This window comes from Camellia sinensis, chromosome 14 (assembly GCF_055761805.1).
Source record: "Camellia sinensis isolate YWXY chromosome 14, ASM5576180v1, whole genome shotgun sequence".
NCBI lineage: Eukaryota > Viridiplantae > Streptophyta > Magnoliopsida > Ericales > Theaceae > Camellia > Camellia sinensis.
The window spans coordinates 41451740-41472554 of record NC_138974.1 but is presented as its reverse complement, the minus strand read 5'-3'; the positions used below and the strand labels follow the sequence as shown (position 1 = coordinate 41472554).

Sequence of the window (20815 nt, the reverse complement as noted above, 5' to 3'; positions counted from 1 at the left end):
TTACAGATTTTCTACTGAGACTTAGCTAAATTATAGATTTCTTCTGAGATTTAGCTAAATTTTCAATTTTAAATAAGTTATGAAATGTAAAATTAAAATGGAAAAACAATTATCATACTACAAAAAATTAAAGTTTTAGAGACTAAAATTTAGAGACAATTATTTTTAGAGGATCAAATATTTTTATTGCAAAAAATGTCATTATATTTTTAGCAACAAAAATTAAACATTAGTAATTAATTATTATCTTTTTGGTATCAATTTTTTTGTCTCAAAAAATAAACTATTTTGAAACCAAATTATTTTGTCCCTAAAAGTCTTTATTATTGACATTTTTGAATTTTTATCGCTAAAAACCTTATTTTTTACTTTTGAGGGTCGCCGTTTAGTGACTATTCTTACGATGATAGAAATTAGTCCATAAATATCTTTTGCAACAAAATTTTCACTCTTAGATATCAAAAAAATTGGTCTCTAAAACTCTTATATGTTGTAGTGTCAGATGGTGAAAATATCATAAAATCAACAAATAATTAAGGGTAAATTACATTGACACCCCCTGAGATTTATGTTTATTACAGTTCCCCCTCACCTTTTGGAAATTACATCCCCTCCCTGAGGTTTAAAGTTTGATTACAGATTATTCCCTTAGTTTAGTTGACTGTTAAGTCAACTAACAAATTTTCTTGATGTCAGCAATTTAATTTTTTTAAATACTAATTTTTTCCTCATTGGGTAAATTACATTGACACCCCTCACATTTTAGAAATTACAATCTCCTCCCCAAAATTTAAAGTAGCATTACCAATTGCATCCTCGGTTAGTATTAGTTGAAAAAAAAATTCATTGAAAAAAAATAATTAATTGGAAAAAAATAATTTGAAAAAAAATTTTGTTAGTCAAATTTTTAAATTTATGTTTAAAAACCAACGTAAACTCATTTTTTGAATTTACGTTTTCTTCGCAAATTTACAAATTGAGACAATCATTTGTAAACCAAAAAAAATTATCAAACAAGTTTTTATGACAGTTTCTTAAATTTTGTAAGTATAAATTAAAAACTGAAAACAAAATGGTTACCAAGCAGGCCTCAGATGGAAAAAATGTCGTAAAATCAACAAATAATTAAATAAGTTATCAACATAAGAAATGGCTTATCAAAAGATTTTTAGGTTATGTATAGTTTGATTTTTAAAATTTTTTTTTAAAAATTAAAAATTAATTTGGTTAAGAAATAAAAAAATAAAAAATTATTATTATTTTTATTTTTATATAATTTTTATCTTTCGAGTGGTTAAAAATAATTTTTTACAAATTAAATATATTTCTTCATATTTATTTTTATTATTTTTTTTTTTTAAATGTTAAGGGGGACTCGTATTAAATTGAAACCTCAAGGGGTGTCAATGTAATTTACCCGTTAAAGTATATGTAAAGGTTAAGGGTAAATATGTCATTTTAACTTAAAAGTTAACACCGTCAAATAATTACACTGACAATGGGGGTCAGTTTAATTTTTTAAATGTATGGAGAAAACTGTAATAAACATAAACCTCAAGGGGTGTCAGTGTAATTTACCCAATAATTAAATAAGTTAAAAACACAAAAAATGACTTGTCAAAAAATTCTTAGAATATGTTTGGTTTGATTTTTAGAAATTTATTTTTAAATTTTTCTTTAAAAAAAATTAAAATTAATTTGGTAAAGAAATAAAAAAATAATTATTATTTTTATATAATTGTATCTTTTGAGTGGTTAGAAATAATTTTTACAAATTAAATATATTTTTTCATATTTATTTTTATTAAATTAGTTTTTTTTTTTTTAATTCTGAAATTGTTTTGTAAACAACAAATCAAACATGATTCCAAAAACTTTTTTTTTTTTTTCATCTAACGTAATTCTTTTGATGATGTCAGCTAACCATTCTTAACATTTAATTAACGGTAGGAGTTAAATTGTTATGTGAATATAAACCTCGGGGGCGGGATGTAATTTCTGAAACCTCAGGATAGAATCTGTAATTTAGCTAAACCTCAAGCGAGGTGTAAGTAATTTGCCCTTGAAAAAAATATTTAATATTTTTTAACATATTTAAAAATATATATTATTAAATATTGTGTATAAAAACTAATATGTACACAACTTTGTATGCTTTGAATAGGTTTTTAAAAGATTGAGCCTGCAAATTATAAAATGAACTCTAAATAAAAGAAACTAGTTTAATTTGAGAAACTAGTTTAATAATTCTAATAAATGACCACACATCTTCAATAAATAAATAAATTTCAGATAAAATCTTTGTTTAATTATGGAATTTTAACTACAAATTACCTTTATTCTGCACCAAACTTTCTAAATTTTCATATCGCTTATGATTGAAGCCAAAACAAAATAAAACAAAATCAATCATAAGATGAGTTCTGGTGGTATGGAGTGAAGGAGTTGTGGAAAGAGAAAAAGAAAGGTTGAAGAGAGGTTTCCAAATAGGGTTTTACAGGTAGGGATGTGGGGAGTTGAAGAGGGAGGGAGGGGAGAGAAATGGCTGTGTTGACCATGGAACAAGAGAAAAATAGATTGAGAAGGATACATACCTTGATGAGAGTTTCGCGGGAAAAGACTTCACATATGATTTGAAGAGCTTCTTGTGCTCTTTAATGCTGTGTTTGGTTGAGAGATTTGAGGAGAGATTTAGAAAGAAAAATAAAAAAAGTAGGTAAAATATGAAAAAAATATACCTACATTTCACATAATTTTACACACCTTTTCCCTTTTTTTTTCCAAAAAATAATGATAAAATACCCAACCTTTTGGCCAGCCCGTTAGAGGGTCCAAAATAAATTAATGTCAATTAAAATAGCTAAGAAGCCTATTTTAACTAGTCCTTTGGAGTTACTCTTAGCACTAAAACATTTAAACTACAAGGTAGAGATTCTAAATTCTTGGTATACAGATTTTTTTTTTTTTTTTAATTATATGATTTGTGTACATTTTGAAGTAGGCTATAATTATTACCAAGCAGTCCATTATAGAATAAAAACCAAGCTACATATACTATATGGTCATGTTTGATTCAAAAGACTAATAGTGAAGTATTAATAATCCTATTAAATTAGTGTAGGATTCACTATCCAATTGGATTAATATCCATTGGATTAATAATCCCACCCCTACCCCATTACTAATAATCCTATAAATTTGTTGGATTAATTATCCATTGGATTAATAATCCTAAACCAAAATGTTAAAACAAACATGAGATAATTGGGCCCACGGATTAATAATCCTAATCCCATGCTCTAATCCACCCAATCAAACATGCCCTATATATATAGAATAAAACATCTTCATTTGGATGAAATTGAAATTCATGATAAAAATCAAATGGCTTGTTTCTTGGTTCTGTCTTTACACTTTCAGAAGGCTAGGTGATTCTAGGGTTCCAAATCAAATTGAGGCCTGCTCACAATCCAACCCCATGATGATGAATTATATACAACAAAGAATATATAAGCTTCCTTCTTATGAGAAATATCATGGTCTGGACCCGGGAAACCCATACACATTATGAATATCCAAAAAAACACAGATGCAACTTTGATCACACAAAGCTTGTGGGATCAAAATTCACAGAGGGGCTTTCCGGCCGTCCACTGTTGTAAATGTCATCGAAAGGAAGATAGAATTCTCCTCCCTCCAAGTTGTCCACACCATAGCTCCGAGACAACCTGTGAAAGCTTTTCCAGTCAAATTGTTGTTCTTCCTCCTCTAAGCTTCTATCCGAGAAATTATCATGATAATTATTCGAAGCATTTTGGTTGAAATTTGGAGGCTCGAGAAAACTTGTTTGGGCGTCTAAGCCATGTGGGCGACTCCTAGCCCACCAATGGCTCTTAGTAGGGTGTGCTGTGGTACTTGAGTCATGGTCATGATGATGTACTACGCTTTCACGAAAGAGTGAAGCCGATGTAGAAGCTTCTAGATGACTCTGTGATCGATCCTCGAAAAGGTTGCTGCAGTTTTCTTCATGCGTCGCTTCATTTCGTGGCAAGTGTGGTGGTGTCCAAAAATCTTTTGAGCCCTCCTCGGCAACTTCAAAAGGTCCTCGGTCCACATCTCTTGAATTATCAGTTGCATGATGAGGTCGAGAGGTGTAATACCAATCAAGAATATATGGGTAGTTCTTTTGATCAGCATCGATCATCCATGGAGAAACTAATTGGTAGCCAGTTCCTGGAATGTTCTGGGGCATTTCTCTCGACAGGAAACTGTTTCTGTCCCCTAGGCCTCTCCAACTTGTGGTCCATTGCTGCTGCATTCTAGGAGGTGCATACGCCGGTCTTGTTCCCTGACCATGTAACATTTGGTCCCTGAATTTTTTAAGAGTCGAAAGGAATTGCTTTCCCTCAGCGTTCGGTTCCCATGTAGGATAGCTACTTTGAAAGCTGTCAGCAAAGTAAAAAGATTCAACATGAGCATTGCCGGTTTGCATACAAGTCAATATTAACATTAAAAAAAAACCTGTAATATTTCTCACAAATGATACCTCAAGAATGATTTCTCCATTTTCCCCTGGGAACTCCTCTGAATGCGTGGCGAATTGTATGGTGAACCATAGTTGGTATTTCCATGATTTTGGAAGTCAAAGACACTAAAGCTGCAAGAATAAAGTGTCAAATAATGACAAAGTTACATTCTGCCCGAGCAATACCAACACATACAAAGTAAAAAATTGAGAGGGAGAAAAAAAAGAATGGTCAAATACTAACCTGCATACGTGACCAACACCTTCAACATTTACTGTGAAATCTGCAATGAACTGTAGAATGTCATCCACTCGCTGCAACATTGACAGAGCTTCTCAGTTCAAAGACGAGAATCAATGATGTAGTAGTAAAATGAGATAAAGATATAGTGAATAATAACCTCTGGGACAACGAATAAGAGCAAGTAGGGAGTGAGAAAGATTGACGCCATCTCCTCTAGTAGCATCATTCCAGTGTACTGCAACCAGTGGACTAAAAAATGTAAGCACTAAGATCATTATTGTAGAATATTGGTAATGGTATTGACCAAGGAGACTTAGGAAGGTAACTCTTAGATTTCTCATTACGAAAGTCACAATGTTATAAAAACACATAAAAAGAGGGGAGAGCGAGCGGGACAAGGTGGATTTTGGGAGATGTGTGAGGGGCTGGGGTTGAGACAAACACTAATTACACTCAATAATAAATTCCTCACGGGCCGGCACCAAGTGTGCCAATGGGGAAACTATAACAGGTTTCCATGACACGAAATTGCAACAATGACCGAGTACCGTACTATTCTAACTAGTTTCCATCTCTGGAAAGATCTTGAAGATTTTAATTAACATATAAAACTACACCACTGATTTGGGTATGGACCTGGTTGTTTGATAAATAAAATATTCCAGTAGCCTAGACTACCATTATCATGTATGAATTCAATGTACGAAACAATATGGCATGTTGAATGCAAGCAAGAGCTCTGAAGTGATATGAGAAAGTGCAGAACTCTTCTCTTTCTTTCCTTCTCATCTTCACTTGTCCATTCCATTTCTTTGCTTTGCTTTTCTTCTTCTTCTTCTTCTTCTTCATTCTTTTTTTATTATTCTCATTTTTTAATTAATGGTGTGGAAGTGAGTAGTTCGAAATACTAAGAAATAATAGGAGGAAAAAGAAAGCGAAGAAGAAAAGCAAAGTAAGGTTCAAATAAACTAGCTGGTCCTATTGAACATGCAAGTTGGCCAATAAATCTACCCTATTTTGATGGAGGATTATCTGATGCATGCACCAAACCACATAGGCGCCAAAAAGTAAGATTATTGCTTGTAAACTCCAGCCACTTCCAGTTTAGCAAGTCATAAGAGCAAACCGCTCAGAAGATTCACCTGGAATAGAGTTGCAAACTCCATGCAGACAATCTCCGTATTTTCTTTCCCACGCCATCTCTTTGGCATATAGTGTGTTTGCTGGACTACCAGAGACATCGCACCTTGTGGGTCAAGGACCAGAAGCTCATCTGTCACTGCAGCCCGGCTAATAGCTGTTATAGCTCCAAAAACAGCAGCGTACCAGAACAAGTTGCGACCAAAGATCTGCAAGTTTTGAAACAAAATCCCATGAAAAATGGGGAAATCCCTAGCTATCTGCACTAGTAAAAATCAATATGCAAATGGTCCAAAATACTCCTTCACGGTGATATAAGTGCAGATACATTACATGGCCTTCCAGTAGAGATTCTTCCAGGAATGCAATGATGATCAGAATAGCAGCAAAGCCTCCAGAAACAAAAGAGATGAACTTTGCAATGATTGTTATAATAGGAGAGGGGAATTGCTTTAGATAATCAGAAGCATGTAGTACACTGCCATTGATCCGGTGCTTGAAAAAATGGTCAACCTGAAACACAAAGACAATGGAATGTAAGAGGTTGCGTTGGTATGTGAAATTGTGTTGTAGAACCAATGCAAAGAGAAGAAAAAACTACCTGATAAAATGGAAACCACCTCAAAGAATCTAATAAAAAATACCTAAATTATGAATATAAACTGGTAATGATCCTGCTAACAAGAGAACATACCCACAAAGGGAAGAAACATCGTGACATTATGATAAATAAAAAAAAAAGTAGAGTAGCGATGGGAACAATTGAAATGTAGAAATTAGTGTATCCTTTTGAGAAATAATGAATCCTTTCTATGACTGATAGAATATCTGAACATTGGTGTATGGATTTAACGAGGGTACCCTTACTTCTGATAATAATTCAATTACATCCATTAACTTCTTGTTCATCCCAATGAGATTACCATCCAATGGGAGAAGCATACTTATGGATGAAGCAGCCAAAGGCAGGAGCTATTGCCAAAGCAACCAGTGCTTTGACAAGTTGTACAGTACAATTAATAAACGCATTGATTGTTTTGGCAAAAGCCATGGCCTAAACCAAAACTTTAACCAGGAACCTCATGAATAGAGGGTCATATATGTTCATCGGTATTAATTATTATTATTTTTTTTATTTTTTTTGGATAAATATGTTCATTGGTATTAATTATGCTTGCAGCAGAGATCATTAACTTGAAAACACAAATTAATTTAAGCAGCTTCTTCTGAATCCTTTCTATGACTGATAGAATATCTGAACATTGGTGTATGGATTTAACGAGGGTACCCTTCTGAGAATAATTCAATTACATCCATTAATTTCTTGTTCATCCCAATGAGATTAACATCCAAGGAGATAAGTACTTTATGGATGAAGCAGCCAAAGGCAGGAGCTATTGCCAAAGCAACCAGTGCTTTGACAAGTTGTACAGTACAATTAATAAATGCACTGATTGTTTTGGCAAAAGCCATGGCCTAAACCAAAACTTTAACCAGGAACCTCATGAATAGATGGTCATATATGTTCATCGGTATTAATTATTTATTTATTTTTATTTTTTTTGATAAATATGTTCATCGGTATTAATTATGCTTGCAGCAGAGATCATTAACTTGAAAACACAAACTAATTTAAGCAGCTTCTTTTGTTTTAAAAATCATAGCAAAGCCCTGGTTCATGAGTTCATTTGGCACATATAATATAAGCTCATATGTGTTTAGGTCAATTAAAGACGAGCTGTGCAGTGCAAGATACATTTTAACAATCATAAGTTCTTTTTGAACAGAACTTGCAAACAATTTGAGCTTGAATATTCCATCAACAATTACTTCCAAGCACAGAAACAAATTCTGACAACAGATTGGACACAAGTGACAGACGCTGATCTATTCTACATAGCAGGGGTGTGGTGGGAGTATTGAAAAGTGAAAAAAAAAAAAAAAAAAAACAAAAAAACAAAAAAAAAAAGAAAAGAAGAAGAAGAAGAAGAAGAAAAAAAAAAAAGAAAAGAAAGAAAGAAAAAAAGAGTTAAAAGAGATGGAAAAGGAAGTAGAACACAAAATTGGCTACTCTTAGCAACACAGACTACTAAAAAGTCAAGGGAAAACAAAGATACCTCATTAAATTCTCTAAACATCCACTTAGAGAGATTTGACCATCTTCGAGATGATGCTGTGCTCGGCTGATTATAGAACTGTTCAGCATGCCTCAGAAAGAGATATACCAGCATGAATATGACAAGAAACGGGGAAAGAAGAAGCATTGCAAGCCCAACTATCATAAGCCTCTTCTTTAATGTTTTAGGATCGGAAACAAAGTCCCTCCGAACACAAAAGTTTCTGCCAAAAAGGTATATCTAGATTAGAAAAGGATTGTCAATAGATTTAGAATCAGTAGTAGAATGCGCCTTTGAACCCCATGAAGTGAATTATACAATAGTTCAAAGAAATTTCATTAAAATTGAAAAATAAATAATAGATGATCAACATTGCTTTGGGCAGGCAACAAAAGGAGACCGCAACCACACTCAAGAAGATATCTACCCCACTCCCCATGCCTCCAAAAAAGAGGGGAAAAAAACTTTTTCGTTCTATTTAGGGTTGGCTATATGAAATCCTTTTTGCTATGATTCTGGTCTTGCAAGAGTTTCTTCTTGTAAAGGACTTCTGCATTGGACAGTAAGAGTCTAAAATTCATGCATATCATCATCTTAATAAAAAAAAGGGTGACCTAGTGCACAAACCTCCCACTAAAGCAAGGTTTGGGGATGTCACGCAGCCTCCCATTATCATTTTGCTAAAAGAATTTAAAATAATTATCAATCTTCCTCTTTGTGGACCTAGGACCCACAAGTTAAAAAAAAAAAAAAGCTGCAAAAAGAGAGAACCCATAACATTTCCCTGGAAATATACCCCATTATGAATAGCAAGGATACACACAGAATACAAAAGAACACAATTCTCCACTCTAAAATTAAAATTAATAAGACATGTTCAAACTTTCAAACTGCCCCAAAATTGATACCAATAGACATCTAGATGCATCTGTTACATGTAGTGGGCAAAAATATATCACATATGGTGGCTCACTATAATGCACACAAGGCTATAATTGTCCTCAAGGAAAATGCAACACACCTGTCAAACATACTTTGCAGTATGCACCAATTTAAGGTCCATTCGAGGGTCTTTGTTAGTATTAAGCGATATCGCGTACCATTTGGGCCAAATTTGACTGATGGGCTAGAACCTGGAACCCATTGAGAGATTGGAAAAGCAAGCACCCCTTTGTTCAGCATTCCAATCAAGTAATTCTCCTTTCGCATTAATCGCATCACCACATCGTGAGCAGAAAGATCCTTGACTACACATAGTTGCTGGGTACTTTGTAACCGAACAACCTTTTCAAGAATGGACGCCCATGGCATGGTCTGTATTTCATTATCCGTTACGCATAGACTGCAGAAACATGATAAACATGCTTATTGCATTACAAAATGATGGAATTCTTTGCTCTGAAAAAATAAGGAGAAATAAATATTTGCTTTCAGCATAATAATTTCCATTGCTCAGATGTACCTGTTGTAGTAAAATTGACGGATTTTTAAAGTGTCCTTCAGCTGTGCAAAGAACCTTAAAAAACAGAATGCCCAATAGACAGAAAATATTCCCAAATACCCAACAATAATAGCTTTCGAAAGTGTAAAAGGGATTAATGGATGCGGATGAAGAGCTTCCTTAGCCAGATCACACGGCTTAATTCCAGATTCAACTGCATCCATCCCACATTTTGCATTGCGAAGGCCATTCCAATCAACATATAATAAGAAAAATCCTGAGAAACATATGGTGAAAACTAGGCTTAAGAGCTCAACTATCCACTTTATAATAATGCACCAAAGCCCTTTCTCGCAATAGTAGCTGTAAAGCCTCTCAAAAAACAGGTCCAAATCAGCAATTGGCTCTGCATTCAAGCCCTCGCCATTAAGAAGCCCAGAAGGACTTTCACTACCAGGACTGGGTGCTCTTTGGTAATCAGATAATTCAATTTCATGATGCACATCATCAAGAAATCCAGTTGTTAAGGATGATTCACCACGCCTTTTCCATTTAAATATGTTAAACGCTTTAGCACCCTTTGCCCCACTGAACATTATTTACAGAAACTGACAGCAGGAGAAATACAGCCAGTCCATTAACCAACGTGCATGAATGGTTAAAACACAGTGCTGTAAGAAAGAAGAAAATTGGGTTATTCCCTCTATACTTCACAATTTGTCTCAATGAAATAATTCAATGAAGACCAGCAGAGTAACAGTAATTTATAAAGAATAAAATTACAGTAAATCTACGCAGATGAAGACTACCTTTACTTCAGCTTTGTCAGATCAAAACAAAATTTGAGAACTTACCAACACAAACAATAACACTCTTCCAATATGTAAATTATATACACACATATAACATACATTTTATAGCATAACTTAAAACTGAAACATAAAAACTCAAGAACCCCGTATTTCTGGTGTAGAATCTCAACTACAATAAGATACATCATACATATTACATATATATTTTCTTTCTATACATATTGCATTTTAAGAGATATCCACCAATTTGTAAATAGCACCAACTAATTTAACTCAAGCATAAACCTATTCAAAGAACCAAATCACATTTGTCCTCACAATTATTCTTCTTTTTTCTTGCAAATAAGAACATAGTAAATCGCATGTGTGTTTCATTACGTTGCTGATACCAGCAAGGCACTGATTGTAATCATGCTCAAGCGATGACGTATGCTTTGTTCTTCAACCGTCAATAATATAATTTTTTCCTGGAAATTAAACCACATTAAATGGCTCTCTGTCGGTTTCAAATTAAAATTTCAGCAGGAATTCATAAGTAATTTGCAGCAGAGATTAATTTTATTTTTATTTTTTTCATTTAAAAAACACAAGTAAATTTGCAGCAGAACCTTCTCTTCAAATTATGCAATCAATCGGTCATGCAGAAATGATATTGCTGAATGCACATGGAAATGAGGAAGTTGGCTACAATCTTCAAGAATGCCTGGTAAGTAGCTTTCTATTGCTTTTTCTTTTTCTTTTATAGAAGCAGCGGCAAAGTTAGATTTTGGTCAGGGGTACAACATTAATGGTAAAGGAATACGTCTAGGGATGGTGTCCCGCAACCTTACTATATAAGTATGGCCATAAATCACTTACGTTCTGTTTGGGAACCTAGCAGAGAGAAGAAAATAAATGATTACATAAGTTAGGAGAGAAAAGATTGTGTTTTTCCCCCTCTTGTTTTGGATACGTAGGAGAGAAAAGAGAATGATTTCTCTCCTATCTTGTTTGATTAAACTACATAAAAGAAAAGAAAAGAAAAGAAAAGAAATCATTTCATGTTATTATACCAAAAACAACCTTTCATAGGTGTCAGTTTTTTTTAGGGTTTTTTTGGTATTTCTTCAATATAAAAAATGGGCAGTTTTGGTATTATGAACAAAATAGTAATTTGTTGATTTCGCTTCTCTTCTAATCTCTCCACTTTTGGAGAGATTCAAAATGAGGGTTATAAGAGAAATAGGTTTCTCTCTATTTCCTCCCATTTCACCTCATTTCTCTCCTCTTTACTAATCCAAACAGGTGATATGAACAAAGAGAAATACTTTTCCTTCCAAATCACCCAATCCAAATGAGCTGTTATACACTGCCTTGAAGCAAGAGCATATACTTAATTCTTAATGAACTTACTTATCTTGTATTAAATTTGGCAGCAGAGATAGTAAGATCATAATGGATGGAGATTTGACTACCAAGATTTTGCATATTTCTTCTCAAATGCAGTGAAAACTAATGGTTTCAAGTATAAGACCCTAGCATATATTTTATTCTTAAACCAGCAAATATACGTGTACATACATATTCACAGTACTCCAATTGTGATGAACTGGATCAATGCATCTCCCTTTAATAGTTGCAGGCACAAATTTGCATATGAAGATTTGAACAGTGTTTTCTAAATGTTCTGTTTATACAAAATATGCAGAAACTAACAATCAAATAATACATCAAATTCCACAAATTTAGCAAATGCAAAACTAAACCCAAACCCAAAAAAAAAAAAATGCTGAATAGAAATAGATAATTAGAATGCAGCTGAAAGTAATCTTACCAACCAGTTGAACCAAATAATGTGCTGACAGTTCAGATTCAGATATTACAGCTTTGTTGCACAAAACCTCCAATGCACCCAGACCCTCTGTGAACAAAAACATAAGTGAACCAAACTCAGAACCCACAACATTGAAAACCTAAAACATGAAAACAAAAACACAAAAAGAAAACAAAGCCCTTCCATTACAGTGAAAGCAATTAAAGATTGCATATTTCCCATAATAAGAGAACATCCACATACTAAAGACACTACAAACAATCATAGTACAATATTATTTCCCTGAATATTTTAGGATCATAAACAGCTAAATTAACAGCTAGTTTCGTCGACTACAAGTCAACCTAAATACCCATATCTAAAGAAACTAACAACACATTAATGAAACTCCAATAAAGCGGTGCAAAAGATAAATTAATACAAAGTAACAATAATTAGTATAATTTTTTGGGCATCAAAGGAGGGTTTTAACCCACCAAAAGCGACGGTCGATTGAGCGAGGGAAGGCGAAGAGAGTTGAAATTGGAGGGTTTGGAGAAACCCAGTAGATGATTGTGGGCAAAGAAGCGCACAAGATCAGACAGAATTCGAAGATGAGAGAGAACAAAGAGGGTCGAAGCTTGATATATACCAGAGTCGACGAAAAAAAAAAAAAAAAAAAAAGCAAGAGAGAAGAGAAAGAGAGGTTGGATTACGTGGAAGAAAAAAGGATTTTTGCGGTAAAAATCTATTTCGGTTCTCTCTTTCTCTAATATATGAGTTTTTTAAGGAGAAGAAAAGGAGACGTGAGGGAAGGTATTGCTTTCTCTCTCCCCCCTCTCTCTCTATTTGATACGCTGAGCTGAGGGAAGAAGTTCTACAGCTTCCAAGGTAGTGATTTTACGATGAGTAATGGTAGAGAATTAAAAATTTGAGTAATACCAGAGAGTCTAAGCCCCCGTTTGTTTTGGGTGAAAGAGAAGGTATTGAGATTGTTAATATTAAGGTATTAGTAATAGTCTTGTTTGTTTTGGGAGAAGGCCTTGGGATTATTAGTCCCTTGGTATTACTAATACCCTTGGAGAGGGGATTGGTAAGGAGGAAGTAGAGATGGTATTAGAAAAATAGTGAGCAGATTAGAAATTTTTTTATTTTTTTTATTTTTTATATATGGGAAATTTTTTTTAAAATATAATTTTTAATTTTTTATATTTTTTTATTTGTTTTATTATTTTATATAAAAATAATTTAATAATTCCTCACTACTAATACCCTCACTATCAATCCCCTCACTATTAATCCCCTCACTATCAATCCCCTCCATTCTATCTCTGGAAACAAACGGGACCTAAATATTCTATCAAAAGCTTTACTAAATGTCTCATATGGGTGTGGGACCCATACAATGTGGGTCTCATGTGGGTCCCACACCCATGTGAGACATTTGATAAAACTTTTCGTAGAATTTTTGGGGGCTTGTAAAAATTTTAATGGTAGAGAATTAAAAATTTTATTGTTTAGGAGATTTGAGAAAGAATTTTAAAATAGAAAATAAATAAAATGTACTTATATTTTATTTAATTTTATATTTTTTTTTAAAAAAATCTTTTTAAATTTTCTAATCAAACACAGCGTAAATGTGGGACTTACATAAGACTTACGTAGTGGTATTTTAAAAAATTAGTAAAAAGTTGATTTTTTAACTTTCTTTGTGGCTTTTTGATTTTTTTTTTGGGTGTTAAAAAGCTAATTTTTTTGAATTTTTTTTGTAAAAAAAGCTAAAAAAACTAATTTATTTTAGCTTCTTTTCAAATTGTCCCATAGTGTCAGTTTTATACTAATATAAAATATTTAATAAAAATTTTAGTAAAACCTTGCATCCCTAAGTATTTTTCCTTTGGAATTTTACGCTTGTATTAACCGACAAGTAATTGGAACGATTAATGGGCCTTCAATGGCCCAACTTTGTGAGCGTCCTGGACTGCCCATATTAGGTCCGTTTAGCAATCCGACCATGGGCCCACGCGGTTACAGGCCCTGTGAGCCATTTGTTAGAATATCATGGCATGCCCCCAAAAATTTAAAATTGTTAACTACGCCAGGACCTCCTTAATATTGTTATTTTCTAATAAACAATTCAAAATAATAAAATTACACTGACACAGACCCCACTTAGGGGTGACCCGACCACCCCCACATACACGTGGGGGTCAAAGAGAGGAAGACAAAAAAAAAAAAAAATTAAACCAATCAACATTCACTGAAAGTGACGGGGTCACGCCAGTGAAGGTCTCACTCATTTTTATAATAAAATAGTCTTTTAAATAAGTATTCATATTCATAATTTTCCCAACCAATATAGAATTTAGTAGAATAATTATTTTTGGATATGTTTCCAAACTAATTTCAATCAACCATTTATACTTGTTTGTGTCTAGTGGATAAAATCATCTATGGATAAATTACAAATATATTTTTGAAATTTGTTTAAAATATAAATTATTATTTGTAACTTGAAAAATTACAAAAATTCTAATTTTGAAATTTTTTATTTAACACAATTAACTGAAAAAATAAAATTTATAACTGATCTCCTATACAATAATAAAATTATCTAAATTATTAATTGAAATAAATTTCTGACATCATGAAAAACATTTAATTAAACTTGATAGTTTATTAATAAAATGAATTATTTATTATGAAATTATAAATTTCAAAGAGCGGAATGTAATTTTCAAAATAACCATGAATAAACCATATTTTAAACAAATTTCATGAGGTATATTTATAATTTACGCATTATTTTTGACTGTTCAATATATAATTTCTCAATTTTTAAATTGTTTATTATACATATTTTTGGGGCAAACAAATCAACCTCTAAGGCCTCGTTTGGAAATAGATTATTTTAGTAACTTTTTGACTTTTTGATTAAAATATGAGGTAAAAAAATTAATATGTTTGGGATAACTTTTTAATTTTTAAAAAAAAAAGATGTGCAAAAAGTAAATAAAAAATGAAATTTTTAACTTTATAATATAGATTATTAATTTTTTATTTTTTTTATTTTTTTAATTTTTTAATTAAAATTATCATTTACCAAACGATACCTAAATAGCAGACCGTCTAAAAATTGAATGAACTTTTGTAACTATCTACTTTTCCCAACGGTCCAATTTAGCATCGAAGGAAACTATACAAAACTTTTATTCCCTACCCCTTTTGTCTTCAACGGTCCAATTAATCAGAATAGGAAATTAGCTAAAAACAAGGCCCAGAAGACTAACATATATACACACAACGAGGATTAGTTTATATTAGGAGTAATTATCCTGTACAACATGATGAGTCCCTCAATGACGTTTGTGCCCTTTTATTATGTGATTTTTATTTATGTACTTTAAAATTTAAAAAATATTAGAGATTTTATAAATTTTATAAATATCTCGAATGTGTGTGAGACTTACATGAGATTCACATGGTGTGAATTCCACACCTATCTGAGGCATTTGATAGAAATTTAATAAAAACTTTGAGATGTGTATCATTACTCTTAAATTTTTATAGTAATTTTGTACTCAATCAATGAAAGGGGTACTGATCAAAAAATCAATGAAAGGGGTAAAAATAATTAGGACTAGGATCATTTTTGTTACATAGTTATAGTAGAAATTTTTTATTGCATCATCTAAGTATTGTGAAAAAATAATACACAATTTATCATTATTTTAAATTTTTAAAAAGTTATTACCAACTTTATTCCTTGAATAATGTAATAAAAACCTTCCATTACAATTTTAGAATGACAATGATCACAACCCATATGATTTGTAAAGTTTAGAATAACATAAGCAAAATATACAGATGCCTATTGTCATACAATTTATGCTAATATTATCAAAAATTATCATATTATATGACCACATGCTCATATGCTAATATATTTTTATTTTTATTTTATTTTTTTAAATTCGTAGAGTTACCTAACAACTCAAATATAGAATTAATCATCTTAGAACATCTATAATACTTACTCAAAATTTTAATTAAATTTGAATAAAAGTTTAATATAATATGATGTGCTCTAATCATTTTATCAAATTTGACTGATCATCCAACCTAATATAAATTTTTATCAAATCTTCCCCAATCTGGTCATCCACCCAGTTATTCAGCCGATCGTCCACTTGGTTAATCGGGCATTTATCCACCCGGTCGTCTGCCAACGATTACTTGCGAGATTTGATAAAAGAGTAAACACACCATTGATTTGATAAAAAAAAGTATGACTTCTTTCATTTAATATTAATTTGGCTAAACAGTTAAAATATTATTTTTAGTAAATTTTTATTAAATTTAAATTTAGTAGTTGTTTGAGATGTGCTATATAAATGTATTTTTTGACTTTTTAGTTAAAAAACTAGAGAAAAAAAATATATGTTTGGGACAATTTTTTGATTTTTTACGAAAAGATGTGTAATAAAATATTAGAGTAAAATCAACATAACAATTTTACATTTTTGACTTTTTGACTTTTTAGGTAATTGAATTCAAATGACAAAATAATAACTTTCCCCTAGTGGCTTCCCTCACAAGTTACCCTTAAGTAGTATAGAATTTTTAATTTTTTTAATATATATATATATATATTTTTCTTTCACCCATACATTCTATTTGAAAGGTCTTCAAGATTTGCTGCCGAGAGTTGATCGTAAAAATCATCCCCATTATCTGGTTCTTTCCCCCATTGGTAATCTTCTCCTGTTAGTGGTGACTCATGAGAGACGCTATGCTGATAGTTGGGATATTGACTTTCATCGACGAATGTTTCTTTGCTGAAGGGATAACCTAGGATAACTAGGTTACAGTATATCTTCTGATTTCTATCTTCACAAACTAGATGACCATAATTTCCATTATATGCTAGTAGAGGGTTATTAGCAAATTTCCTCCATTTATTGAGCCGATCTCTAAGTGAAAAATTTTCTGCATGGCCAAGGTCTCTGATTAAGAAGCCCTGAATATCCTGGGAATGTTGAAGTTCCTCTAAGATACATTCTATGCTTAGCTGGGATGCACCTTATTTCTTTATATTTTGGTAGCTTGCTATCAATTAATGCTTCTACAAATGGATGATGCTCTTCCATTACACAAAGTACTGCATGAACGAGTTTATTTCCAAAATTATCTATCTGATCTGGATCTAAGAAAATTATTCTAGAGACATAGCCGTAATCTAACAATTGTGAGGCTGTTAGATAACGCGTTTTGCCCCTAATCTCTATCTCCAATGGCTCGAACGCAGCTAGATTTATTTGGCAAAGGCAGATGCTGAAATCTAAATTACACTGACATCTATCAAAATATTCTGGTCTATCTGTACATCTTTCCTCTTGTAAACAGGGTTGCTCTTTATCCTCGTAGAGATAAGTCCATTGATAAGCCATGCCAGGGCATTGAACTCCTGCTATGGAGAGGTCCTGAAAAAACTGTTGTATAGTGACTAACTCGCTATTTTTACTATCTTCGACTAAGGTGTATATATAGGGTTTAAGGTCTTCTATTGCTTGACTTTTCTCACAAAAAGATTGAATAATAGAATACCTAAAGAAATACATTCTAACACTCAATTGTTCAAATTTCTTACTGGTAAGTTGTCTGATTTCTAAGTTAGGAAAGGGAACAGTTGCTTTTTCTGGAGCTAATTTTTTAAGCTGGTTGGTTAGGGTTCGAATGGTTGCTCTCAATTGTTTTTCTTCATCTCGGAGCTAGTCTAGCTCTTCACTGACCTTTTTGCCTTTATCCATGATTTTCTTGAAATTTCTGGTAAGGCCTTTACAATGTCTGCATATTTGGAGAGGATTTTGATAATCTAACTGAGGGTTAGTACTACTGCTTCCCGTTATCTGGCTAACTGGAACTCCACTAGTAACAAGAGTTGTTGACTACATCTTGCTCAATGTGTCCAAATAATCTATAGTTATTTGGCTGATGAAGTAACTGGTTCCTATCTATCTGCGGGCATAGGTACTGCCTGACTCAAAATTATAAAATCCTTTAAACTGAGGTGTGAGAAAATTTTTAACTAAAGGTTCAACTTCTACCCAATCATGGTAAATATCAGGCTTGGTTCCTTTAGCTACTACGTAAAAAGAAAAGCTTTTAGACAATGGTTTATTTTGGATTTTTGAAAAATATATACTAAGAGAGTTTAAGGCTGACAGACGTTTAGCTAGACGGTTATGGTTGTTCCAAAGGTTATCTAGAAGACATTGTTAAATTGGGTCTAGCTCGATTCCTGTTAATGGTCTTAATTTGTTTCTACTTTTATAAATAGGAAGGGCAAATCCCCCAAAGTTCATAGTTTTGCTGTTCTCCATTATCTACACAAAAATTAAACTAGTTATTTTCTTTTTCTAAGTAAATCTTTCTACTTAGCCAATCTGTTAATTTATTATCACTCCCTTTAATATGTTCAAATTATACTTTATATCCTTATCCTACTATACAATCTAAAAATTTTGCCCATCTTTTGGTACTAAGTTTTCGCTCATTAAGTTTATTATGAAATCTAACTATAGCTTCACTGTCTGTTCTTATTGTAAAGGGCTTGTGTAAAAATAATCTAAATTTGTTTATTGCATATACTATTCCTAATATCTCAAAATCTAGGCTGGTCATGGTTGTATTTTTTTCTTTAAATTTTCCAGAACTATATCTACAATGCACTCTTTATTTTTACTATCATACTTACTAGGTTTCGCTAATAATATTATTCCTCATCCTAGCTGGCTTGCATCTGTTTCTATGACTATATATTTTGATTCTAAGGGAAGTTGTAGGTCTGGTAAGTTTTTACAAATGTCTTTTATTTTCCTAACTAAAGCTATATCTTGTTGATTGAAATATTTTTGCCTTGTGGGTGTGGTTTTACTAAATAGGGGTCCTATTATTTTACTAAGGTTAGGAATGTACATTCGTGCATAATTTAAAATTCCTAAAAATGATTGAAGTTGTTTTGCATCTTCTAATTTATCTGGATAATCTAAAATTTTCTTAACCATGTGAGGTTGTATTTTGTATCTTCTAATTTATCTGGATAATCTAAAATTTTCTTAACCATGTGAGGTTGTAACCTAATTTTTCCATCTCCTAGCTCCATTCCTAAAAATTCTATATGAGGTTTATTTAACACCATTTTCCTCCTACTAATTATTATTCCATTATTTATGAATTCTTCTAATACTATATATAAATGATCTATATGACTATTTTTATCTGGGCTAAATACTAATATGTATCTATATATACCAGTATAAAACTGTATTTATTAAATATACTATCCATCTTACACTGAAATATGGAAGGTGTATTTTTTAATCCAAAAGGTTGTCCTTGTGGGCAACAAAAGGTTGTCCAAGGTATACTTTCCTTTTCCATTTTTATCTACCAAAATCCCGACTTGCAATCAAATTTGCTAAATTTTTTTGTTGTATGTATTCTGTTTATAAGCTGATCTTTATCTGGTATATTATATTTATCATCTTATGTATTGTTATTTAATCTTTTGTAATTTATAACCATTCTAGCTTTTCCTCTTTTTATTTCTGCATGATTTTTAACCATAAATGCAGCGCTCCTATGCAGGCTGTTACTAGGTCGAATTACACCTAAATCTAATAATTCCTTAATCTGTGTCCTAAATTCTTTTATATCTGCTAGCGTATGATCTATTTGTGCTGATGTAATCCTATAATCTTTATTTTTTATATCTAAGCTAGCTAAGACTTTATTTCTTTCCCAGTATTTCATGGGCTGTTCTCTTAAAAATTTTGCTGTTTCAGCTAATCTTATTATTTCATCTAAATTATTTTCTGTTCTTATGTATGTTAGTTTTTTCTTTAATTTTCTTATTTTTGCAAAAATTAACTCTAGATTAACAGTTTGTTGAAAATCTTCTAGGTTCCAACAGTCTTCTTTTTCTTCAAAATCTTCAATGTCTTCAAATTCAAAATCTTCTACTTCTAAATTTTCTAAAGAGGTATTAGCTATTTCTTCATTTGGTATGTATTTTTGGGTTAGCTTGGGAAAAATATTTCTACTAGAAAATAAAAAACTAGCTAGTTAAATACAATTCTCTGTTTTCTATACTATAATCTTCTCGTATCTCGTCGTTAGCTTCTAATGTTATCTTGTGTGTCATATTTAATTTTTCTAGACAAACTATACAATAAGTTATGCTGCATAATAAACATTGAGCTCTTTTACATTTAGCAGGAAACAAATTACAATAACTACATCTAGTGGTATCAAATCCTAGTCCTATTCTAAAATTATGCTGACATTCAGTATCTTCATTGCATTCCATCATAAAGAAATTGTCCGGGAAAGGGGTATTTCGATTTCTTGGTTGAGCTGTCCTAAAAGATTATCTACGTCTGTGTTACTTTCTGAATCACTATCTGAACTTATGACTTCTATTTGATATTCATAATCACTGACAATGCTATAGACTTCTGAATCATCACTATTTATGCTAACTATATCTTCTTCTAAATCTTCTATAATATGTAGTCTTTCTATCTGTTTATTAGTATTAGGCCTCTGTCTTTTGGGGCAGTTCTTTACAAAATGATTGGGTTCTCCACATATAAAACAATTGCATTTTTTACAATTAGGTTTTCTAACATATCTCTGTTTTCTTCTATCTTTCTTTTCTTTAGGTAGTCGCTTATAATTTA

The 20815-nt window shown here is 31.9% G+C and overlaps 1 protein-coding gene across 2 annotated transcripts; it reads right to left on the bottom strand.

The window, feature by feature from the left end:
- Positions 1–3350: 3350 nt before the first annotated feature.
- APG9 (autophagy 9 (APG9)) lies at positions 3351–13047 on the bottom strand. 2 transcript variants are annotated; one of them, XM_082905587.1, is made up of 11 exons: positions 12569–13047; positions 12093–12179; positions 9489–10138; positions 9048–9368; positions 8027–8249; positions 6243–6422; positions 5912–6118; positions 4927–5004; positions 4770–4840; positions 4547–4657; positions 3351–4445 (listed from the first exon to the last, which is right to left on the bottom strand). In XM_082905587.1, the coding sequence occupies exons 3-11, from the start codon at positions 10061–10063 to the stop codon at positions 3602–3604; spliced, it is 2610 nt and encodes an 869-aa protein (XP_082761713.1). In that variant the 5' UTR covers positions 10064–10138; positions 12093–12179; positions 12569–13047; the 3' UTR covers positions 3351–3601. The 2 variants fall into 2 exon arrangements, with proteins under 2 accessions (XP_082761713.1, XP_082761714.1); XM_082905588.1 differs by having other exon boundaries at positions 12097–12179; positions 12569–12958.
- Positions 13048–20815: the final 7768 nt, after the last annotated feature.